Source organism: Chenopodium album, chromosome 27 (genome assembly GCF_948465745.1).
Source record: "Chenopodium album chromosome 27, dcCheAlbu1.1, whole genome shotgun sequence".
Taxonomy (NCBI): Eukaryota; Viridiplantae; Streptophyta; class Magnoliopsida; order Caryophyllales; family Amaranthaceae; genus Chenopodium; species Chenopodium album.
This window is the reverse complement of record NC_137860.1, coordinates 27,008,792-27,035,229: the sequence shown is the minus strand read 5'-3', so window position 1 is coordinate 27,035,229 and position 26,438 is coordinate 27,008,792. Positions and strand designations below refer to the sequence as shown.

General features: G+C 33.9%; 4 protein-coding genes and 1 long non-coding RNA gene across 5 annotated transcripts; 4 read left to right on the top strand and 1 right to left on the bottom strand.

The window, feature by feature from the left end:
* Window positions 1-1,502: 1,502 nt before the first annotated feature.
* Window positions 1,503-3,105, top strand: LOC145619093 (F-box protein CPR1-like). Its single transcript, XM_081673692.1, has one exon. The coding sequence runs from the start codon at window positions 1,503-1,505 to the stop codon at window positions 2,892-2,894; it is 1,392 nt and encodes a 463-aa protein (XP_081529818.1). The 3' UTR covers window positions 2,895-3,105.
* Window positions 3,106-14,172: 11,067 nt separating this feature from the next.
* LOC145621010 (putative F-box protein At1g65770) lies at window positions 14,173-16,077 on the top strand. Its single transcript, XM_081675750.1, has 2 exons — window positions 14,173-14,310; window positions 14,594-16,077. The coding sequence occupies exon 2, from the start codon at window positions 14,638-14,640 to the stop codon at window positions 15,826-15,828; it is 1,191 nt and encodes a 396-aa protein (XP_081531876.1). The 5' UTR covers window positions 14,173-14,310; window positions 14,594-14,637; the 3' UTR covers window positions 15,829-16,077.
* Window positions 16,078-16,418: 341 nt separating this feature from the next.
* Window positions 16,419-17,684, bottom strand: LOC145621012 (uncharacterized). The gene is made up of 2 exons (XR_014108331.1): window positions 17,293-17,684; window positions 16,419-16,628 (listed from the first exon to the last, which is right to left on the bottom strand). It is a non-coding gene; the product is annotated as an uncharacterized LOC145621012 (long non-coding RNA).
* Window positions 17,685-22,888: 5,204 nt separating this feature from the next.
* Window positions 22,889-26,145, top strand: LOC145619897 (uncharacterized). The gene is made up of 5 exons (XM_081674584.1): window positions 22,889-23,938; window positions 24,205-24,393; window positions 24,565-24,652; window positions 24,907-24,996; window positions 25,122-26,145. Exons 1-5 carry the CDS (start codon window positions 23,708-23,710, stop codon window positions 25,787-25,789), a joined length of 1,266 nt encoding a protein of 421 aa, XP_081530710.1. The 5' UTR covers window positions 22,889-23,707; the 3' UTR covers window positions 25,790-26,145.
* Window positions 22,900-23,574, top strand: LOC145619899 (uncharacterized). The gene is made up of 2 exons (XM_081674585.1): window positions 22,900-23,360; window positions 23,520-23,574. The coding sequence occupies exons 1-2, from the start codon at window positions 22,900-22,902 to the stop codon at window positions 23,572-23,574; spliced, it is 516 nt and encodes a 171-aa protein (XP_081530711.1).
* Window positions 26,146-26,438: the final 293 nt, after the last annotated feature.

The window sequence follows — 26,438 nt, the reverse complement described above, 5'->3', positions numbered from 1 at the left end:
TCATGGCATTTACAATTCATTTGGTCAATGAGAAGGTTAATACATAATTTATGTTACATTGTTGCCACAGCAAAAGCAAGGTCTGAAGAACCCTCCTTATATGAAGCTGTGAAAGAAATTCTTGAGATTATACTAGCAGAAAGGGATGTTCGTAAGGATAGACAAGCGAAAAGGATGCATCAAATGCACATGGAAGGGCTTCAATATGCAAGGAATACAATCAAAATAAGTAAATAACCGGTGTTGTGGCAAACAACTAACAGCATTTAAGGTGTTTGAGATCAGCAATGATGTGGCCCTCTTCTTGTCTCTTGGCATCGTTGTCAGCATCATTCCTTTTCGTACCACACCCATGCGTAGGGTGTTGTCTCTAACACACGAGCTCTTATGGGTTGCAGTAATTTTCCTAGCCACAGCTTACATTGCTGCAAGGTGGGCTACTACCCTACCCGTCCATTCACTAGTACAGAATTAGAAGCAGAGGAAATCTGTCAAGTAGAACTGAACAAGTCTGGTGTATGGAGTTATTTTAGTTAGTTTTTTTACTGATAGCAATCATGCAGATTTTCTAGGTCCTGATTTACTGCTAGTATCAGGTTTCCCTTACTACCTGTACCCCTAGCAATTTTGTAAGGTTTGCAGTTAAGTCATGCTTGCATTTTCGAATAATAAGTTAACAAGTAACCCTCCTATATGGCTATATGAGAGAAAGTACACCTTAAGCCACCCTGATCAAAAATAGCCTAACCGGACATACTAAAAGCACGGCTAGGGACGAAAAGGTAATAAAGGCAAGAACAAGTCAAATCTGAGCAAAGATCTAATCTGACCTGGCCTAAGGTGGATGATTCTAACATCATTATGGACCGTAGCATCAGAAGATATTTCCTCGGTCAAACCCCCGAGGATACCTAAGTTTGCTATAGCACTACTAATTTCCATACCTGCAACAAACAAGAATAATTCTTGCTTTCTCTCAAAAAACAACTCTAGTTCCTGATCTCCTAACTGCAGTACTGTACTGCATCTTATAATTGAGCATATATGCCGAGCATATATGCCCAGGTTTATCAATAACATAATTAAAAGCAAGAAAATTGTCAAATAAAGGCACACTTCTAAAACAACTAACAATGTACAAACTAACTAGATAAAAGCATTTTCAATTTCTCATTTTGACCGAAAAAAGGATTAGTTTACTAATAAAATAAAATTGTTGACATTTAGTTACTGGTACTTTGCTTGGACCCTAAGTAAACCATAACTTAAGAATATTAAATTCTACTCAGAATAATCCAAACTGACCCACATAAATCAAGAAATTAAACTAAAGGTAGCTTGGATCCCAAGAGTATTCTTGTATAAATATACAAATAAATAGCCATCTCTCCACTCCACTTGCTTCACACCACCAATCATCAAACTCATAACAATCAAATTTGCATTTCTCTTTCTTTTCTGTAGAAAAAAGCAAAATAAACCATTCAATTTGCTATTCATCAATGGCATCCAGAAACATTCCCATGGAAATAACCATAATAATCCTATCACATTTACCTGTCAAATCTCTATCTCGATTCAAATGCGTATGCAAGTCCTGGAAAAACCTCATTGAAACTCCAGGTTTCTTCAAACTTCATCTCACCCGATCCCTCAAAGTCAGCTCCTACAATTGCTCTCTTATTCTCACCATTTATCGTACCCTCACGATAAATGGTTCCCCTACCATTGTCCGTACCCTCTACCGTGCTTACCTTGAGCTTAATGACAACAAACTCAAAATCAACAACCTGGCATTGCCTCCGTCTTTTAGCCCATCCCTCGAAAGTGTTAGAAGATACAAAACCTACTATGGAAACGGAACTGATAAGCTAGGCTTTGGGAGTGATGTGATTGCTGGCTCTTGCAAAGGGTTGGTTTTGATATTAAGTGGAACGCACCACATTGCGGTCTGCAACCCAACTATTGAGCAAGAGCAAGCTGGATTCAAATTACTACCTTGCATAAGCTATAATTATGATTCTTATGACTATTATCATGAGAGTCATTATCAGTATTACCGCTTGTACAATGAGAATCAAATGTACCCACGCTGTGTGTGTCGAAGTTTTGATTTTAGGGTTTACGGGCTTGGCTATGATAGCTATAGCCATTGCTTTAAGATTGTAACGTTAACTCCAACAAGTGCTCTCATTCTTAGTGTAATGAAGAAAAGCCAGTCATGGAGGGAGATGAACCTACCTGATATCAAGCACAATGTCCCAGCTTATGCAGGGAATTGGGAAGAAAAGTTATGTATCCGGGCATACAATCATGGAATCCCGGCTAGCAACCACTTACACTGGAATATAACCAAGTACGATCCATTGATTTTTGAATACTCGAGGGAAATTATCCTGAGCTTTGACCTTCACAAGGAAAAATGGGGTGAAGTGCCAATGCCGGATGTATTAGATCAAGGGTATTATTTGCATGGTTACATATCAAAGCCTTACATCATAGAGCTTGGAGTTCTAAGTGAATGCTTATGCCTCTTGATATCTAAGGGTATAAGTTATCCTTATCTTGAGTTGTGGACTATGAAAGAGTACGGAGTGAAGGAGTCGTGGACAAAGTTGTGTAATATACCCAATGGAAGTGGAATTCCTCTGGTTTATCATACACAGCGACACGAATTTTTGTTGCCAGGAATCCAGCATGGTTTGGGTTGGTATAGTCCACGAGAGAACAGGATAAGGAAGGTTGAGTTTCATGGTTGTGAGTTTACCGGAGAGCATTACTATTCTACCAAAGTAAAAACATGTATCGAAAGTTTTGTTCATCCATTTACTATTATGGAAGGAATGGAAGGAACAGAGGAAATTTATCAAGAAGAAGATAATCTGCTATACTGACTCTATTGACTGTTTGCACTTATGCAGCTTCTCCTGTGTCTGTTAGTATGGGTGCTGTTTTTGGGAGATTAATTCTTGTAATAGGTAATGGTTAATTGTGAGGATAAATAGAGGGAAGAATACTCATAAGAGAATAATGAAGCAAAAATGTGGACTATAGATTTATGATTACATATATGCTCATAGTTATCCTAATTTTCTTTCATGAAAATTTGAGGCTTGAGTTTGTATTCAATGATCTGATTAATCACAACTTATGTATTGAGGCTTGAGTTTGTATTCAATGATCTGGCATTTTACCTGTCAGGTGAAATATATTGAGCTAATACCATTCAGCTAATGTATGCAAGAAAACAAGATTATATTCAGTTGTCAATACTTCTGGAGCACAAACTAACAATCCATCAACAGAGAGTACGACGCTTCCAAAGATAAATTAACAAAAAACAGCCTTGAATGAGACATTGAGACTTACCATCAGGGAATGCCTGTTATTTTAACCTCAATAAAGTGATAGACCCATCTACCACCATCATTTACCAAGAGATGCATGCCGGTTCATCCTTTGGATCAGCATGAACAACCAGCCAAGCTGAGTGTCTGGCCTTGTTCAAGCTCCAAGGAAAGGCAGAGAAAACCAGTTTGATTACATCCCCACGTTCAATGCCTCTCGTGTAAGCCCAAATTATGATCTGACTAGGTATCTGTCATTAAAATGTAGAACAACCTCAACCACAAAAACGCTTGTATTTCACATCTCATATGTAAATAACAATTGAATCTGTTCTTGGAGCCCATACCTCGGTTTTACCTTTATACAAACCAGCTACATTCACTGCTGAATGCTGATGCAAAGATATTTTCACACCTCTCTAATATGAAACAGTAACTTGTTATGCTTTGTATATAGTGTGACGACTATGATCATCTGGTCTCCAAGCCCGAGATTAAGCTTTTAACACCAGTGCAAGAACTTTTATGGACAACACCCATGAAGAAGTATGTGAATGCCTAGTGAGTTGTGACAGTAGCTGGAGATATGGAATCTTGAATATAAACGCACTGCAAGATGAGGAAATACTGAATCAGATATAACGTCCTTTAATCGACGAAAACTATGCAATAAAGTTTACATGTAACAGGCAATAAAGTTTACATTTACCACAGCATCATTTGGCTGCTGATTAGGCTAAACTCTCCCAGGCAATGTTGGTTGATGCTTCACCATTGCAATTTGAAATTATTTCATCTTGGAAAAGCTTTTGCAAATTAATTATCACATGAATGAAGTGATAACAGTGTCCAGAATACTTTTATACTCCGATTACCTTCCACATGGTTTGATCCTTTAGATGGTCCACCCACATTCTGCGGGTCATTGCAGTTGGTACTCGGGACCTTGATCTTTCTGACTGTTATGATATAATTCTATGTTAGGCAGTGGAAATGCACAAAGTTGCTGTATAAAACACACCAAGGAAGCGATGGTTAATGGTCAGAAGGGCTTTATAAGGCAATGGTTTTGGTTTATTCATATATAAGCCAAAGCCATTGTAACTGCATCATAAACTTCATTTAGCACTTACATATAGGAAAATCACAAGCTGAAGTGTTCAATTCCCCAAATAAGATTTTGTGGCAATCATGAAAAAACGGGATGAAACATTGCATTTAGCATATTATAACATTAGCAGGACAACCACATGTCCACACCGCCACATTGTCTCAACTCTCAATCCAGGATAAGGTCCTACTCCTAATAAAATGCTGCTATCTGTCATCACAAGAACATAAATCCCATATTCACCTCAGTGGGCTTAAATCCAAATTAAACTAGGCAACATAAGAATATTCTTTGAAATCCAAAAACAAAAAGAAACATCACTAACACACTCAGTAACCTAAAACTCAATGGATTCCCTAAAGTCACAGAGAAAAAATAGAGTTTACCAAGGCTCAAGAAAGTTAATCGCGAGGCGATTAGGCAAAATCGAATTGCATTGCCTCTCACAAGCCTTAATAATTAATACTTCGTACAAAGTAAACCTCTAAATACTCAGCAACTTAGTTTTGATCATACAATTGAAACATCATACATCTTGTCAAGATCAGAGACACTATAAGTGTTGGAAGTTCTTGATGTTAAACAAAGAAAGTCACATTAATGATTAATTGTGTGTGGCTGTTGAGATTGCTCTTAATAGCCGGTAATTATGCTCCCTTGAATTACCCTTTTATTAGCTCTTTTAATGGCTAGTTAATGTTGATTAAGTATGGCATTTATGCCTTTAATGGCTGATGGTTTTACCCATTGTTGTTGGCTTCCTTTTCACACCTTCCTATGCTTTATAAGCTATGCTCCAACCTCTTAAAACATACATACATATATTCATGTTTCTTTGCTTCCATAAGACACACAAAAATCAGCTATCTTTTACCCTCTCTAAATTTATCCCTTCGGTTTTTGGGCAAGTATTCTGGTTCCAGTCGGGTTTGTGAGTGCACACAAATTCCGGCGCTGTGCTTATCCTGGAGGGCGACCGCTTGATGTCTACTGCACCCGGGTAGCGCGGAATCGTCTTTTAGGTCAGTGGTTTACCACGACGCGGCAATTATCAATTGGTCTACACAACATTGAGATAAGTACTTTCGTTTAATTTGCTTATCTACTAACAATCTAAAAGACGAATGATATAATTTCTAAATATTTGAATTTTTGATATGTGAAATTTAGACAATGTTGTGATTTGATTTATTCTGATTATTAAGATATTTTAGTCAAGAATATATCTTTGTATATATTTCGGTTACTTGATTATAGCCTAGAATATTTTTGTAATTAGTTGTTGCCTAAAATGTAGCTATGTTAGTAGCCTGTGATAAGCTTGGTAGATTGCATATATTGTCAATAGTGCAAAGGATATCACTCACGGAATATAATTCTAATATGGTATCCGTTAGTTATGATGTGGTTTTGTTTGGAGCAATCTTTTGTTGTGTATGTGATTAGTCATATTACTATTGTAATGATGAATGATTTCATGGAATTTATTAAATTGATGTTTATACATTACCGTGAGAAGGCCTATAATGTGAATGTATTATGGAAAGTTTGGTTTTGATTTCACCGTCTCGACTTTTCTCAAAAAAGTTTTCCGTGAACTGATCCCATAATTTGTTTCCTTAATTTACTCAATGGATACTTAAACTAGGAAATGAATTATCCTAGGCTATAAACTAGGAATTGTTATAATTGTGATTTGTGATCTATTACTCCGTATTGTTTTTATATGTTGGCTATGTGTCTTATAAGCTTTAGTTTATTTGTACATGGTTTTGCCTAATTTTAATTAGTGGGTAATTTTGTGTTTTCAATAATTTATTGCATTTGTGCAATATCATGCTTGATATTTTTCGATTCTTATATGTATGAGTTGGTTTTTCAAGTTGATGCATTGTCTAATGGGAAATATTGTTATCATTAACTTGTTATTTTACACGCTCAAGTTGATTGAGTTACACGATATTTTAGAATCTTTGTTTTGTATTGGGCTTAATGTTCTCATATTTTGCATCTCTTAATTGGATTGATTTTGTTTACATATGTTATCGTGTGTATCCTAAACTTTGATTTGCATATTGGTTTAGTCCAATTACAAAGATTTATCTTCTTTGTAGTTATTATTTTCTAATACCTTTTCAAAAATTCTTGAGATAAATTTTAGGACTAGGTTCTTACTCGCGGATTTTCGGGAGCAGTCCCAAAGATGACCCCCGATCAAAGGTCATCCTTGGTCGGTTTGGGCTGAAATTTTGGGAGTATGTTTGGGACACATGAGGCTTATTTTTCAACGGTTGGATTCTCACTATCTGCTCAGATTAGGGAGTTATGATGACATCTTAAGGCCCTTATTTACAACAAGGATGGTTGGACATCTCATAGAGGTTTCACACATGTCACTTGATTTAATTCAAGGGAGGTTCATTCTAAACCAAGTCTCATGTTATTATGTTTATCATTTGGTTTAATCCCTAGTAATCATCTTAACAGATATATGCTTTTGTGAGTATTGACAAAGAATGTTCAATTTGTCAACTAAATATTTGTTGAATGATTAATAGAAAGTAAAAGTTATAATTTCGATATTTATGAGTATGACTTTATATTGCATATAATCAGTTACCTTTAATTTGTTGGTTTTACATTTTGTGGAGTAACTTGTTATTCAGTAGGATGCTTTTGAGCAATGTTTTAACATTTTTTTTTGAGGTGCATGTATGTACTCCGGGTACTACTTTTATCATGATTCATGTATGTGTTGAGTATGGAGTTGAGATGTACTATATATGTCAATTGCTTGAATCCATGATATGAAATACTCGTATTTAGAAGCTTTGTTCATAACTCATTTGATTCATTACCTTATTTTTCGGTATTTCATTAACATGTGTAAAATATATAATTCTCAAACTAGTTGAGTTTTGTAAAGGGAAATTATGTGATAATCTTTCTGCAAGGATATTATATGACTTTCTCTTTGGAGAATTTTCAAGTGAAGTTTTTTTGGGAATTAGACTACATTTTTTCAATTTTTATGATGACACATGTTACCGCCTATGACTCTTTATTGTGTTATAGTTCTTTATGAATATTGCATGAATAATTTGTAAATGCCTTGAATTTTATATGGTGGCTTGGGAGTTAATATTTTGAGGTGTTGTTGAATTATTATCTTTGATTAATTCAATGTTTCAAATATCTCTGCTCTTGTCCACTTTATATGTTATTATACCCAGTGTTATGACATAGTTGTGGTTTTTTTTTTTCCCAACCATGTATTTGTTTATGCTCTATTTTGGTATTTGAACCTTGTCCTTTCATGTGGGGGTTCATGTTTTATAAACTTATGCGTTTTCTTTATAAGAAATCTATGTTAATAAAGACCCCATGTGATTTTTGGACGGAGGTTTTTATATCCAAATATTTCATTCATTGAGAATGTGGGTGCATTGGTAAGGGTTTTGAATCGGACTTTGTTGTCCAATGTGGGGGAAGTAATAAAGAATCGGTGTTGGACTCAAAGTCTTGCTTAGTTTTTGCTTGATAAATTGCATATCCTAATTGATTCTTTATTGAATAAATTGTATTTGAGCATATATGTGTATTATTACTATGTTTCAAGTGGTTGGATATCCAAGCTGGATTACTTGAATCTAGTAGGAATGAGTGACATTAATGTTAGAATTTTATATTGTTTAATGCAAAGCCTAAAAGTGGTTAATTGAGCTAGAGATGGTTTATGATTGAGTTTTCCTTACAAGTTTGTTTTGGTATCTCTATGTCTTTAGAGTATTAACTTTAAATTAGTGGAATATCATGAGTGATTGTTTTCATGGAAGAAGTCCTTGATTATGAGTTAGGTTATGTCTAACTATGTGTAGAATTCTACAATCTTTTCCTTAGGATTGTAATGCTTGATGTTTCTTCTATGGATTTTGTTGTTAATACATTTGAGTTTTGCTGAAAGTTTTTAAGGCTAAACTTGTGATTTAGATGAGTCATTGCTCAGATAAGTTTTTTTTTAATTTATTAATTATATGGGAGAAATTTGTGTCCGTTTAGTAGTCTTATGTTTCTTGGGAACTATTCTTAATCTGACATTGCTTTTTATGTAAGTAGATTAAGCAAGTATACTCTTAACTCGAGCAATGATCATTAGATAGTTTTGAGAAGGATGCATAAGTACTTGAAAAGTACAAAAGATAAGAGTTTGCACTATTGCAAGAATTTTCCATGAGGTCTTGATGTTCGACAATGATTTCAAACTCAAGTGGTTATGTTTGCACCACTAAGTGGTGGAGCTATGTTTTGGAAATTGTGCAAAGCAACCTTGTTTTGCTATGTTTGTTTTGGAATAATCTAAATTTATTGCTCTTGAATTGACAGGTTATTATGAGGCAAGATGGTCAAGAGTATATGGCTCTTATGAGCAAATGTGCTTGCAAATATCCCATTGTAGGGGAATTCGTTGTGATTTGCAAGTTGAAGTTACTTTTGATTGAACCATGCCTATAATGGTTGATGTCAGAGATAAATTGTCGAATAGGGTGATATCACTAGACTAGAAAAAGTCTAAAAGGAATGTTACGGATCCGTTAACTAATAAAGGCCTTGTACAAAACTAGTTTTGGTAACATCGGAAGGGATGGGACTAAAGCCCAAAGTATGAATTACAAGTAATCAACTCCTACTCATCATGAGTTCAAAGGGGAACATTATGGAATAATTCGGAAGCACAAAATTTTATTTTGTCCATCCCTAGATGTTTGATGTGTGCTTGCTACAAATGGAAAGAGGTTGAGCATATGGCTCTTAATGAACCCATATCCATATTTTTGGTGGTGTGATGTAGCTCACACTTGATGGGATTCACCTACTTAGGTGTGGAAGTGTGGCCGCTTCCTATGAGTATTGGGTGGGCTAATACTCTAGAGCACCTATGAGCATCCAGGCTGGACGTATGGCCAGTATAATGCGTCACTTTTATTCGCGGAATTTCAGAATATTATACATGTTCAATTGTGTGGCTCAATGTGACGGGTCCCTAACTCCCTATTAAGTTCAAGACGAAGGTCACTTGGTAGGTGAGGGATCATAGCTTGATGTCCACTATGTGTTAATTCAAGTCGCGAGACATTGACACTTATGCAATTGTTTTGTTTTGCCCAAAACCAATTTTCTAGTCTAGTGATATATGGCTCTTATGAGCAAATGTGCTTGCAAATATCCCATTGTAGGGGAATTCGTTGTGATTTGCAAGTTGAAGTTACTTTTGATTGAACCATGCCTATAATGGTTGATGTCAGAGATAAATTGTCGAATAGGGTGATATCACTAGACTAGAAAAAGTCTAAAAGGAATGTTACGGATCCGTTAACTAATAAAGGCCTTGTACAAAACTAGTTTTGGTAACATCGGAAGGGATGGGACTAAAGCCCAAAGTATGAATTACAAGTAATCAACTCCTACTCATCATGAGTTCAAAGGGGAACATTATGGAATAATTCGGAAGCACAAAATTTTATTTTGTCCATCCCTAGATGTTTGATGTGTGCTTGCTACAAATGGAAAGAGGTTGAGCATATGGCTCTTAATGAACCCATATCCATATTTTTGGTGGTGTGATGTAGCTCACACTTGATGGGATTCACCTACTTAGGTGTGGAAGTGTGGCCGCTTCCTATGAGTATTGGGTGGGCTAATACTCTAGAGCACCTATGAGCATCCAGGCTGGACGTATGGCCAGTATAATGCGTCACTTTTATTCGCGGAATTTCAGAATATTATACATGTTCAATTGTGTGGCTCAATGTGACGGGTCCCTAACTCCCTATTAAGTTCAAGACGAAGGTCACTTGGTAGGTGAGGGATCATAGCTTGATGTCCACTATGTGTTAATTCAAGTCGCGAGACATTGACACTTATGCAATTGTTTTGTTTTGCCCAAAACCAATTTTCTTTCTTTCTTTTCACATCTTCGAACCTGTGGGGGATTGTTGGAAGTTCTTGATGTTAAACAAAGAAAGTCACATTAATGATTAATTGTGTGTGGCTGTTGAGATTGCTCTTAATAGCCGGTAATTATGCTCCCTTGAATTACCCTTTTATTAGCTCTTTTAATGGCTAGTTAATGTTGATTAAGTATGGCATTTATGCCTTTAATGGCTGATGGTTTTACCCATTGTTGTTGGCTTCCTTTTCACACCTTCCTATGCTTTATAAGCTATGCTCCAACCTCTTAAAACATACATACATATATTCATGTTTCTTTGCTTCCATAAGACACACAAAAATCAGCTATCTTTTACCCTCTCTAAATTTATCCCTTCGGTTTTTGGGCAAGTATTCTGGTTCCAGTCGGGTTTGTGAGTGCACACAAATTCCGGCGCTGTGCTTATCCTGGAGGGCGACCGCTTGATGTCTACTGCACCCGGGTAGCGCGGAATCGTCTTTTAGGTCAGTGGTTTACCACGACGCGGCAATTATCAATTGGTCTACACAACATTGAGATAAGTACTTTCGTTTAATTTGCTTATCTACTAACAATAAGTACTTAGGTAGATGATCACTGAGCTTCAAGGTATTAAAATCGACGAAATTAAACCACTAATTAAGCCGCACAACTTCATAGGCTTAAAATTTAAAATAAAAAAAAAATCACCAGATTCAAGAAATAGAGATCAACGATGATTCAAATTAATTAAATTATGGCTAGCCAGATTTCATATTTCGTTGTCAATTGAAAAAATTAACTCCAATATTCAACAAATCAAGCACAAATTATCAATCATAAAAATAAGATTTTGCATCCAATATACTCAGAATTACAGAGTTAATCATTCAAAAATTATCATAATTAACCAAAATTTTGAATTGAAGAAACCACAAATTCCTCCAATTTTCCAGTTTATGTCTCGATTCCGAGCCAAATTTTGATCATAAGTGTATTTTCTAAACATTAAATTTTCTAATTACAATCACATAATTTAAAGACATTTACGTTAAATTTTGCATTGTAAATAAAGTGGTGGAAATTATAATAAAAAAAAAAAGAAAAAGAAAAATCGCGTGAAATCATAATTTCAGCTCCCAAAAAGAGTTAAAATTTACAAAAATAAATAAAGAACAGTGTTTGTGTTGGGGAACTTACAGTGTCGATGACATCAATAATAACGGGGAAATCTAGAGAGATTTCTATGGCTCCTCCATCACTCCATCAGCCATTGTTGAGCTTCTAACGTAAAGAAAATATTCCATCATTCCCTTTATTACATTACATGCTTATTTCTTATTTTGCACTGAAATTAAGAACGTTAAAGGTTTCTTAAAAAGTTAAAATTAATAATTGGGAGTATAAATATGCATATGGGGTTAGAGATAGATAGTGAGAAAGAAAAAATGGTTGGAAATTAAGAAAGAGAAAGAGAAAGAAAAAGAAAAAGAAAAAGGGTGACAAATCATAAAAAGAGAATAATATTGTAAAAAATTACAACCTATAAATAGAAACAGACACTTAATTTTGGTCACCCAAAAAGGAATACAGACATGTAATAAAGGGATGGAGTTGTACTCCCTCTGTTTTTATATATAGAGTTTTGTTTAAATATGTGCTCCATTTTTTTATTTGGAAAATTTTACAATATTTTATTTATTTTTATCAACTACCAGATTAGGGGCCTATTCACATTTACTGAACTAAGCTGAACTAAACTGAAATGAACTGATTGGAGCTGAACTGATTGGAGCTGAACTGAACTGAATTGAATTAAGCTAAAATGAATATTTTATGAGGGAAGGAAATTAGGAGCTGAACTGAACTGAACTGATTGGAACTGAACTGAACTGATTGGAGCTGAACTGAACTGAACTAAACTGATTGGAGCTGAACTGAACTGAACTAAACTGATTGGAGCTGAACTGAACTGAACTGATTGGAGCTGAGTTAAACTGAACTGAATTGAAATTAAGTAAATGTGAACAGACCCTAAATCCCATGCAACGTACAGATTTAACAAAATTTTATTTTGAATTATATAATCTTTGAAAAGTAATACTACCTATATGTTTTAATAAGTGTTACTATACACTTTGATCGTCACATAGTTTTAAGAAAATTAATTGACTTAAATAAAATAAGAGGTTAGTACGGTAGTTGGAGACATAAAAAATTGTAAAAGAAAAATAGTGGGGTTAATAATTTATTGTAAAGTATAAATGTTTTTTTTTTAATTTTTTTTTAACTAATAGGAAGTATAAAGTAATGAATGTGAGAGTTTATAAAAAATACAGTAAAAAAAGTAGTGTTTGGTTTGGATGGGGACCATCATGAGAGAGAAAAATATAATATTATAATAAAGTTTTTTTTGCCAAAAAAGGAAGTGTAACATTTATTAAAATACGGTCGAATTTGATAAGTGTAACACTTATTAAATTACAAAAGGAAATACAATAATTTACGCAAAAGAGAATGTTATAATTTCTTTTTATATAAACAAAATTACCTAGTTTTATACAAGTACTAGTTTTTAATTTAACAATGACACCAAGGATAGTACCATGCAATACTCTCTTAATTACAGCCTTTAGGTTTTTATTTTTTAATAGAAATTACATCCTTTTGTTAGTTCTACAATAATTTAGAAAAAATAAATAAATTAGAGAGAATCATAATATGTATAATATGCGTAAAATAACTTCTTTTTTTTTTACCGAAGTTATACCTTAGAACAAAGACATACAAGTTACGATTACAACACTTTTCCCTTACCAATTTAATTAGTTGACAAACTTTGATTGACACATGAGTTGGGCAATAATAATGAATTACCTTATATAAAAGGTATAAAAGATATAAAATGAAAAATAAGGAATATATATGTTAACTAAATATGGGAAAAAAATATCTCGTTGGTATAGTAAACAATTGTTTGAGAAGATTTGACAAAAAAAATAAAAATACATTCGTTATTTTTACCTAGGTGGAAAAATTCTTAAATCTTATTCGTCACTTTTTCTTAGGTGGCAAGTGAATTTTTTAATTCTAAAATAAATTATTAATCTAAAATTTCATTGGTAAAAATAATACCTTTTCTTATGTGGCGCGCCGGATGCACCCGAAAAATGCCTACTTTATTTATATATATTAGATTAGACGAGGTTAAAACCCGTGCGATGCACGATTTATATAAAACCTATTTTTAATTTATACATTTTAAAAATAAACTACTATTGTAATGAATATAAATTAGAATTACGTACATTTTGTAATTTTAAAATTTTTTATTTTCATTAAAATTATGTTATAGTGATCAACGCTGTCTAATTCATAGTTCAATGTAGGAGGTCATATATTAGTGTGCTTTTCAAAATTGTTTAATTTTCAACGATAAATTGATAGGTTTAAGTTGTAATGTAGAAGTTTCTAATATTTAAATTTCAAAAATGTAAAATATGATTAAAAAATAATAAATATGACATCATGCTAGCTAGTCGGGAATTTTTTTTATTGAGAGAGCGACACGTGTACAATGATAACGTCAGCAACTTTTGTTTTAGTAATAGTTAATAGATTAGATTTTTATTTTTATTTATTTATTTTTTTTTTTTTTTTTTTTGCAATAACACACCTTAATCAATTTTTAATTTGACCATTTTTCCCAACGTTGAACCGAACACGTGCAAGGGCACTCAACGTTCTCTCTCATACCAACTAACTAAATTTTAAAAGGGCTCCAAGGCCTCTATTCCAACTTCTCTCAGATATCCATTGAAGCGCACTCAACTTTCTCCATTGAAGCGCAGTTCACGTTCTCCTTTGAATCTAATTCTTGTCTCCCCATTGAAGCAGCTTCTAAGGTTAGTTGTTTGTTGTTCTTATCATCATATCATATCAATTTCACAATCTAGGGTTTATATTTGATCTAATCTAATCTAATTCAATTATCAGTGCTTTAACTTTAGGATTCGTAAATTCGTAAATCTCAACTATTGGTTCTAAATTCTTAGATTATGAAACATCATAACCAAAATTATTCAGCCTAATTTGATTATTGAATCAAATATCCCTATAATTACGTATTTTTCGAGATAATAGATTATGAAATTACATCTCTGTAAATATATGTGGTTGAAATTGCAGGTTAATTGGAGCATTGGACTGCAGCAAATTCTTGTAATTTATACATGGCTGACAACTGGTCTATGTTGTCGTTTGACATCCTAGTTGAAATTGCTTTGAAAATAGATTGCCCTGAAGATATCATCTATTTCGCCGCTGTATGTCATTCATGGAATCGTGTGTATCCAATTGTAATGAAGGAATGGTTATCACGGCCAAGAATGCCATGGTTGATGCTAGCCGAAAACACGAAAGCGAACCCGAATTACCTTAGGAAACTATATTGTCCTAGTAGTAAAAGATGCTACCAATTAAAGCTCCCTCAAACGTTTGGGGCTAGATGTTGGGGTTCTTCTTGTGGTTGGGTTGTCACGCTTGATCGTGAGTTGGAGATGCATTTAGTTAACCCCCTCACAAGAGCTCGGATTCGCCTACCGCCCCAATCAACTAAACCAAAGCTAATTGAAGAAAAGTATAAAGTAGCTAGCTATAATTGTTATGGAGAAGATTATTTTATAAGCAAGGTGCATGTCATTATTGATGATAATGATGATTGGATTGTTTTTGTTTTATATCGTTATGGTAGCAATAGTTGTGTGGCTTATGCAATGCCGGGTGATCAGGCATGGAGGTCAATTTTGATTCCAACTATTGCGGTTGATGTTGTGCGTTGGGGTTCGAAAATACTCTTCTTAGGTGGCTCTCATGGTTCACTTGGATATTGCGATATCAATGCTATTCAAAATTCACAAACTGTTACGGCAAACAAGTATCTTTCACCTTCAATAGAGCTTTTGAAAGGTGATTGGACTGGATTATACTTGTTGGAATCATTTGGTGATCTTCTTATGGTTTTCCGATATGTGAATGTGAATGATTTCAAACACGACGTTGATGGGAAAACGAGAGATTTTAAGGTATATAAGCTTAATTTTGACACCATATGTTGGGAAGAAGTAAAAGACCTTAGTGATGTCGCCTTATTTGTGGGCAATAATCACCCCATGTCTATTCGCTCATCTTCTACTAACAATTGCAAATGCAATTGTATCTATTTTACTGATGATGTGAGGCAGCATTTTTCGCACAATATGTATGGCACAAGGGGGCACGATATGGGGATATTTAGTATAAAAGACATGGAGTTTAAGACATTGTACGACGGAGATGATGTCCTTTCTGATTTCTGCCCACCCTTATGGTTTATGCCAATGCTAGGCACAAGAGGTGGATCCATTAAAGAACAAGAGTTTTGACAAGAACAATTGCATCTTGAAATATATATAGAGGAATAAAGGAGGGGAAAACGTATTGTTCTCCTTTAATTTATTATTGTTTTTTCTCCTGCTTTTATTCATTATTTAGCAATCATTAAATTATTTGCTCAGCTTCTCCTTGTACCGTGTTTAATTAAGTGTGCATTATCTATGTGAGTCAGTTGACTAATCAGTCATTAAAGGTATATTTGATCTCTAATGAACTAATGAACATGTATTGTTGCTGTATCAAGTTGCTATATATCACTAGGCGAAAATATGAATTGGCCACCGGTTCAAAACCCCCCAATGCCACCGGTTTTGAACCGGTGGTCATTTGGGGGGTGGCAATACTCCGAAGCAAAGGCCACCGGTTCAAAACCGGTGGCAAAAAGGAGTATTGCCACCGGTTAACCGGTGGCAATTATCGTTTCGCGCTTTTTTTTTTTTTGGGTATTAATTGTTTTTGCCACCGGTTAACCGGTGGCAATGCATACATTTTTTTTTTTTTTTTTTTTTTTTTGTCTTGTCTTTTTCAAAAAGAAATATAACAAACAATTCAGTCAAAAAAATTTACAAACATCAAAATATAAATCAAACAATATCAATCTATATAATCGAAATTTTATTTACAATATGAATCAATAAAATTCATCAATTACAACATATAAATAAAAAAAAAATTTACAATACAAATCAAAAAACAAATATACATCATCAAAATCCAAAAAACCCCATACAACATCAAAAACAATATTCCTGCATCATGATTCTTCGATTTAAGATCTTAATCAAAATACCTGCATCAATCAAAACAAAAAAATAAATTAAAATCATGTACCCCAGAAATATCATGTACCCATAATTAAAAATACCTGCATCAATAAATTAAAAATAAACAAAACACCCCAGAAAAAGCATGTACCCATAATTAAAATCAAATTATACCCAAAAGAAGATCAAATAAAAATTGGATTAAAATCGATTTTAAAACTCAAAAAACTCGATTTAAAAAACCCAGAAGTTAATTAAACTCAAAACCAAATGCGAAAAATAAACCAGATTTACAAAACTAAAAAACCCAGAAAATTTTCGAAAACCCCAGAATTTTCGAACAACCCAGAAAATTCTCGAAAAATAAAAAATTAATATGAAAAAGGATGAAAACCCATAAAAAAATCGCTTGTAGATCCGAAAAAAACAACAAGAACTCTAGATCTGAAAAAATTAATATGAAAAGGAAGAAAACCCTAACATAAATCAATTAAACCCAGAATTAAAATCGAATTAAACCCAAAATTAAAATCGAATTAAATCTAGAAGGAGATCGAATTAAAAACTGAGAAAATTACAAAATTGAATTAAACCCACCCATCACCATAACCACAACCACCACCACAACCCACGAATTCCACCAAAAACAACAAAAAAAACAAAATAAAAGTAAGAAAAGAGAGAAATTACCTCGAATTTCACCACAAACCCCCGAAATTATGTTGAATGTCTTCGTTGTTGTTGTTGCGGTGTTAAGGAGATCGAGAAGGAAATCGAGAAGGAGGACGAACAGGAAAGAGAAGGAGAGGAGAGGAGAGGAGAGAGAATAAGGGAGATCGAACAGGAAAGAGCTGAGAGAAAATGACAGTGGCTGATGAGTGAATAGGGTTTGGGTTTGGGTTTTTATATGGGGCGCTTTTTTTTTTTTTTAATTTAATTGGATATTGCCACCGGTTCAAAACCGGTGGCCTTATAATTATTGCCACGGGTTTGGTTTGAACCGGTGGCAAAACCGGTTTGGCTCATCCCGCCCATTAATTAAGCCACCGGTTTTCAAAAACCGGTGGCCAATTAGCGGTGTATTTTTCAATTTTTCTACTAGTGTATTTGGCTTGGCATTTTTGTCTTTGTAACCCATTTATAGCCTCAGTGATCCCGAAATCTTAGACACCTATAGAAGAGTAGAATATAAGATGGATTGATTAAAATGGACTGTATAAGGTTGATGGAGAAACTACTCTATTCAAAATCCACCTATAGCTTAATTCAATAGTTGATATGATAGAGCATAAGAACCAATCTAGTAGAATATATTGAATAATTTACCTCCAGAAGTTCGGGGTATGATGTAGATTGAACTCATTTGGAATGTATTCTTGCAAAAATTGTGGATTGCATCACAAAGCTATCGATAATAAGATGAAATTATGTAATTACAAAAATTTGGAACTCATTATGAAATTATGAGCTACAGATAACTCATTTGGAACTCATTAAAATAAGATGAAATTATGTAATTACAAAATTTTTAAAAATATATATCATAAGAAAGAAAACCAAAGGCGAAATGCACGACTAATAAAATATTGTGGATTGCATCACAAAGCTATCGATAATTGCATAGTATTAAATAAAAGATTAATAATTTTTTATTGAATGTATGTAAATGGAATATAATTACCAAGAAGGGAAATATTATTGCAAATAAGAAATATTCTTTAAGAATAAGCTTGAAAAAAAAATTGGCGGATAATTATTTAATCAAGAAATAACACATGTCATTCATATTTTTTTCTTACGCCTTTAGTATATATACTAGGTTAAGTCCCGTGCCATGCACGGTAATTTTTAATACATAGTTTAAGACTGCTATTTAATTATAAAAAAAAAACCTAATTGCAAAATAGGATGAAAGTTCTGTTATTACAAAAAAAATAATTAAAAAATTTTATCACACTAAAGAAAACAGAGAGAATAATATATGCACGACTAATAAAAATAACTCTGAATTACATTACAAAGTTATAGATGGAAATCTATTATTGCATATAAATAAGATATACTTATCAAATAGGAAGTGAATTATTATTGTATAGTTTGTATTAAAAACTTCTCTAAGAAGCTTTGGCCAAAAAAATTAAAAAAATTAAAAAAAAAACTTTTGGAGGGAAAATTTTTAACCAGGAAATGACATGTGTCATTCCTGGTTTCGCCTTTAGTATAAAGTTATAGATAGATTATAGATACTTATATAAATAGATAGATAGATACCATTAATCATTAATCCATTGCTTTAAGTTACCAAAGTTACCTTTTAAACTTTAATGAGTATTTTTAACTTTTACATAGAAATTATTTTTGAAATTAAATGGCTACCCAACTATAGTAGTTGGGTCACATAGAAATTATTGAACATACACATATTATTTTGTTTATCAAAAATATTAGAGTAGATAAAATTAAACACCTTTTTTTTTTTGGTAAATATTTTCCATTTCTTTCTTGTCAATTAAAATTTTTTAGATTTAGAAATATATTATTTGAAATATGATCGTGAATATTTTAGGCTAAATGTAGTATAGAAAGTAGAGAAGATTATTGTTGAAAATAAAAAATACTCCTGCTAAAATTGATTTGCTTACATAACTTATTGCTATAATTGTTTTTCTACCATTAACCTAAGACAATTTATATTTTAGTTAATTCTTTTTAACTTTATTAGAAAATCACTCAAAATAGGTTTTAAGAAAAAAAAAAATACTAGAAAATGACATGTGTCATTGCTAGTGTGTTTTTTAGTATATAGTTATCAGTTGTTTTGCTACCATAAAGACAATTTATATTATAGTTAATTCTTTTTAACCTTATTAGAAAATTACTCAAAATAATTTTACTGTTGTGTCTTTTAGTATATTGTTATTGATTGATTATGATCATTCTAATTAGATATGAATATCTTGGTATTTATATATTGGTATATATTATTATAGTAAAGTATTTAGTATGTTGACATGGTAACAAAACTTGATGCCATTTTATAAAAAGTCATGATCAAAGAAAAGCAACTTTTCAGATCATCATCACATACATACAACCAATTTACGTAAAAGAAAATTCTTCAGATCAGTGATCACAAAAAATTAGTCTTGGGGTCACTAACAACTAGCTTAATTGGTTTAAGTTAAGAGGGTGGTGTATACATTTTCCATCAAATCCTTCCATTAGTGAACATACTTATTTACGTAGTATATCGTTTATCGTAAATAACCTTGAAAACACAACAATTTCAAGATTGACGACATTAATCATGTTCAATTTGATAGCCCATATTCCCATATTTCATCTTATAACCAATGTTAAAGCCAATGTATGGCAATTGTAGTAAGATAATTTATACTCTATTATTATAGGTATTTTGAGATTGCATATGTGTATGGGTTTGAGCTTATAGACATTAGAAACACCGGTCACCCATTGCTAATCTAGATGAAAAGTGATGTTTTTGAGATGTTCTTCCAATTAAAAGAGACATGATTGATTTGGCAAATTTAAATTTAAAGATGTAGACTGTGTTGATCATACTTATCCAACTAATTAAGTTATAATAAGAATTGATAAATATTAGAATTTAAATTAGTAAACTCTTTGAGTTTAATTAGAAACTCCAGTAAATAGGTTGTTTGTAATTCTCTAAATATTCACTAATGATAGTAGTGCAATTAGGGATAGCAGTGGATCTGGACCTGACCTGGATCCGTGGATCCAGATCCGTATGGGTCCTCAAATTTTGGACCCGACGGATCCGGGTCCTGCTGAAAAAATTGGATCTAGGTCAAGGTCTAACCCTCGGACCCGGATCCGTGGATCCGTTTTATAAATTTTACATATATATATATATATATATATATATATATATATACTCCCTCCGTGTTTTTTTAAGTGATACATATTTACCGACACATAGTTTTAGACAATTTAATTGACTTAAATAAAATAAGAGGTAAGTGGGGTTAATAGTTTATTGAAAAGTAATATATGTGAGAGGAAAGATATAATAAAAAAGTAGTAGTGTGTTTGGGTGGGGACCATGAGAGGACAGAGATATAATATTTTAATGTATTGTTTTGTCAAAAAAGGAAATGTATCGCTTAAAAAAACACGGCCGAAAATGAAAAATATATCACTTAAAAAAAACACGGAGGGAGTATATATATATATTGGGAAAAAAAAAAAAAACTGAAATTAGTAATGGTCACAATACTCACAAACTCACAACTTTCGGCCCAACCAAAGAGATTCATACAATTTACAATTTTACAAATCCTAACTTTTTCTCTCTCTAGTTTCCATCCTCCACCTCTTCACCCCGTACTCCCTGTCAAATCGGCGCGCGACCTCGAATGGCAGCGACAAACGTTCACCTGAAGCAGATCTACGAAACATACGGAGTAGAAAGCAAAGAAGCAAGCTCGTGAGTTCATGACTTCGTTCAGATCATCAATAAGTCTTATGGTCCTTGTCTAGTTTTCATCTTTTGTTTTTTTTTTTGTTTTTAAAGTAAGATAGTAGTAGTTCATTTGTTTTTGATGTTTCTGTACAAGTTATTTTGTGGGTTAATTTGTGATGTTCTCTTTCTTATCTTTGTTTGGGTTGATTTTGTGGGTTAACATCGTACTTTTTTTTAATGATTAAAATTTTATTTTTACAAAGACAAAATGTGTTTTACCTTTTACTTGGTATTTTTAGCTGTGTAACTCTAATTTACGTATTGAACTTGGTTGAAATGCGTATTTCTTTACATTTGTTTTAAAAAAGTAGGCAAAATGTGCAGGACCCGTTTTGGACCCGAATCCAGACCCGGATCCGTTGGACCCGAATCCAGACTTGGATCCGTTGGATCTGAATCTGGATCTGGGTCTTCATTTTTTAGACCCGACGGATTCGGGACAGATCTGGATCCAAGGTTGGAAAACGGATCTGGATCCGGGTCCATCCAGACCCGGTCCAAATCTGATCCGGTCCAGATCTGACCCGTTGCCATTTAGCTTGTCATTGGAGCTGCTTTCAATGTTCCTATAATCCTATCTAATTGGATGCATTTTAAGTCTTGTAGTTGGGTTCGAATGCACTTGTATATTCCATACAAAGTATAGACGTGAAATTAAATCTCTCTCCCTAGAATTGAAATTACTAGCCTGAAAATAGTATAGTGCACCCGGGTGCACCATGCGCATGGTGCACCCGGAAAGAACATTAGACATATTTTAAAGAACATGGGTAAAAAAAAAAAGAACATGTTATTGTTTGAAAAAGAACATACCTGTGCTTGACAAGAACATGACATTACAAAGAACATAGACTCTATATAAAAAGAACATGTTATTTTTCATGATTACTCGGGTGGTTGAACGTGTTTGAAAAAGAACATAATATTTGACAAAAAAAAGAACATGCTTGCATTTGACAAAGATAGAGGTAATCATTGGGCGGGCTGGGCCAAAGTTAAAAACCAGATCACTTCTCGTGTCGAGACAAGTTTTGGGCCAAATTTTTTGTGCCCAAACCCACCCAAAATAGTCCGGCCATGCGGGCTTTTCGGTTCGAGTAAAAAAAATCAACTAAAATGCATAAAAACGCATTCCCAAACCCGCTTAAAACATCAAATTTACGGGCCGGATCTGACCCGATGTGAGGGCGAAAAAATTCTGCCCAAAACCCGTCCAAAATCGGGTCGGGCCGGTCTAACTTTGATCACCTCTAGCCAAAGAACACAAAGTCTTTACAAAAAGAACATGATAATACATTAAAGAACATGTTCTTTTCCTGGTTACTCTTTTTTTTTTTTTTTTTTTTTTTTTTTAATACATTAAAGAACATATTCTATAATGTAAAGAACATATAATTCAAGCTCAAAGAACATATTGATCAAACTTAAAGAACATATTATGCTCACGTTCTTTATAAATATCTATAATATTCTTTTTTTCCCATGTTCTTTTAAATATACCTAATGTTCTTTCCGGGTGCAACATGCGCATGGTGCACCCGGGTGCACCAACCATCGGTAACATAAGCATTAAGCAATCATTCGACTTTCGTTGAAATTTCTATGGAAGACTTTGTGTTTTTTGGTCCCATCCATGGAAGACCGAAGACTTTGTGTTTTTTGATCCCATCCATGGAAGACGGTAGACTTTGTCGTAGTTGCAAAAGTAAGGTTTCTACTCTGTATTATATATGGTTGGTCGTCAAAGCCGTCTGTCCTTTCTCCCATAAAAAACACAAAGGTTACAAAAAATGAACCTCAAATTGTTCGAAGCAATCACACAGAATGACCAGTTGCTATTCAAGCAACTACTAGATGAAGAAGGTGATTCAATACTCGACGAAAGAACTGAGAATTCACAGGAGACAACACTACATTTAGCTTGTAAACATGGGCATGCCAATATTGCTCATCAAATAGTGGAGTTGCGGCCAGACTTGGTTAAAGCACTTAATCAACAGAAAGAAACTCCACTACTCGATGCCTGTCGTGGCGGAAACCTAGAGGTGTTGGAGACCTTGTTGGAGGCTAAACCTTGGGCATTTCATCAGTCTAACTGTAAAAGTGCTTTGCTGTTGGCTTGTGAACATGGACATGGTCACCTGATGAAGCGTTTGATGTCAGAGATGAATAGTGTTGAAACTGTTTTTTTCTCTCTTTCGTCCAATTTTGCTGCTGAATTTTCCTGTCTACGCATTACTATCTCCCGTGGGTATGCAGGTCGGTTAGATTTAGCTAAGCATCTCTCTGTTTTTATCCCTTTATTCCATTTTGCGTACTCTAGGGGGTTAGACTTTATTAGTTTATTGTTCCCTCTAGTGGGTTTCTTGTGAGTAATGTAAACAGAATCAGTGTGTTGATGTTTATACAGAATTTATCAGAGAGCTAATCGAAGCGTGTCCAATTCTTGTGGAAAGATCAGATGAAGATGGACTTAACTTACTGCACTATGCTTGTGAATTGGGTGAACCTGATATCGCAAGAATATTGCTCATATCGAATCCTAACCTTGCCCAATCTCATGACAATCATGGCTTTGCTCCTCTGCATCACGCAGTAATGCGAAATAAAATAGCCATCTTTAAAGAATTTGAGGCACTTGCTCCGTCTGCATTTAAAATCTTGACCAAGAAGCAAGAAACTATGTTTCATCTTGCAGTTCAAACCCATCAATTTGATGCCTTTGTAAGCTTGATCCAAGTTCTCGGTGACTCCAATGATCTCTTTTATAGACGAGACCAAGATGGAAATTGTCTCCTGCATCTTGCTGTCTATCATAATTCAGTTGAGGTATAGTATGTTAAAAAAAAAAAATATTCTGCTTTTTTTGGTATTCCTTATTATTTTTCAATCATGCTCTGTGTCTTAGGCTCAAACTACACAACGTACTATCTGTGTGCATTGCACGAGACCATAAACTAGTTTTACAAAGCAATGCTACTAAATATTTTGGTGAATAGGTACTAACTGCATTTCAATTATTACAGACTGCAATCTTCTATTTGAGATCAACATAACATATTAAAAAGACCAATAACACTTGTTACATTATACAGATTGCCGAATATCTGATCAACACAGCAACAAAACAACTACTACAAACTAGAAACTACGCAGGGCTTACTGCTCTTGGCTTTCTGGAGAAGTCTGGACTAGACGATGTTGCCGCCCTGCATCTCAAAGACCTCTTGCTAAAAAAACTTCACAACTTAATCCCAACAGAAAATCAGCATCTGATAATGAAATAAGCCAACAAGATGAAGGTAATTTCATCATTTGTACTCCGTACTACTTTCAATATAATACACTTGTGCTTTATACAAATTTTTCAAGCATTAAATTGCATGTCCAGAATGAGCAGCTTCACCCGTTGATTTTTGTTTTTATTTTTCTTAAATGTGATTGTAAAAACAGAGTTGAATGAAGATCAATCTCAGATGGTTCAATTAACAGAAACCCTATCAGATATTGAAACTCGAACATATAAGTCCAAGCTGCAAGAAGGTTAGTTACATGCTGAATTGTGCTTGAGCCTATGTTCATGTTGTATCATTGTTTTCACAACGCCATTGACATGTTTTATGTTTATATCTTATAGACTTATAATAAAGACTCAACACTTATCATGTTTACAATCTTTGTTACAGACTTCACCAAAAAACAATCTTTACACTAGAATTCCTGAATCTTCTAGTATTAGTAGAGAGGATTTCTAAATTATAATATTATCTGTCATTTCTTGTTTTGGAGGATTTTAGTGACCATTGAGCGCAAAGTAGACAAAGTTCTATCAAGAAAATCTTCGTCAACCTCATCGAGTTCACGTACTGTATATCAGGGTCGTAGAGGTGCGTTTCTGGATTAGACTGCTGTTGCTTTTCTCAATCAAACTCTGCCTTAATAATTTATGATCTTTTTTGTTGTATAAACAAAAAGTTTATCACAACTGATTTATGTTATATTCTTATATCAGCAAATGCATCTTATCAAAGGCCTTTATATAAAGCTGTAAAAACAATTCTTACGACTATAAAAGCAGAAAAGGGTGTTCGTAAGGATAAACAGAAGAAAAGGATGTATGAAATGCACATGGAAGGGCTTCAAAATGCAAGGAATACGATCAACATAATCGCAATCTTAATTGCTACAGTAACATTCACAGGATGCCTGAGCCCTCCAGGGGGCTTTTTCCAAGAAGGAGCTAACATAGGAAAGCCAGTGTTGTCGCAAACAACAGCATTTAAGGTGTTTTTGATCAGCAACGATGTAGCCCTCTTCTTGTCTCTTGGCATCGTTGTTATTCTTGTCAGCATCATTCCTTTTCGCACCACACCAATGCGAAGGGTGTTGACTCTAACACATAAGCTCTTATGGCTTGCAGTATTCTTCCTAGCCATAGCTTACATTGCAGCAAGGTGGGCTACAACCCTACAAGTCAAACACCTAAAAAGGACATCCAAAATTGTGTTGTCTATCTGTGGCGGGTTCTTATGCATCATATTTGTTGGGTTGAGTATTATGCTTATCAAAAACAAGCTGGAGACATCTAAGTTGAGAAAGAAAGAAAATTTAACAGCAGGGACCTTTTCATTTGAATCTAATGTTCTAAGTCGAGTTACATCTGGTTATATCTCCTATTAAGGCTAAACAACGTGAGACTTGTATGGATTTTTAAGGCCCTATTTGCCTAATTGGTGATTAGCAGTAAGTTGATAGGCGATACCCAATTGTATTAGTTGTTTTGACTATCTGTTAGCAAAACATTCCCAGGCCTTGTTAAACTCCATCATCTCTCAGTCAATTTTGGAGTCTATGGAGTACTCCGTACTAGGTTGTTGTGTGTTAGTGAATAGTGATGTTCTTAACCGTTTTTAGATTCCAAGAGTTTTCTTATGTTGCCTCTCATTAAATTTGTGATTAAGGTGAATATGGCATTCATGTCCTGCTTTGATTTGTTGTATGCTAACTGGAATATTTAATCCCGTTTCTTCACAATTGCCACGAAATCTTATCTTTGGAACACTTCATCTTGTAGAAAGTAAGCAGAGTGTAAACGTACGTAGTATTTGGAGATTGTTATCACTTCACTTCTGGCATGTGCTTTAACTTTGCAAAATGAAGTGATTTCACAAAAAGGATTTCCTCTGCTTCAACTTCTGTACTAGTGAATGGATTAGATCATTACACATTTATACTCTAGTATAATTGTTAAGCTCCCCCCCCCCCCCCCCCCCCTGTAAACTCGCAGTTGTAGTCATGATATTCAGTCTTCCTTATTCTATTACTCTTC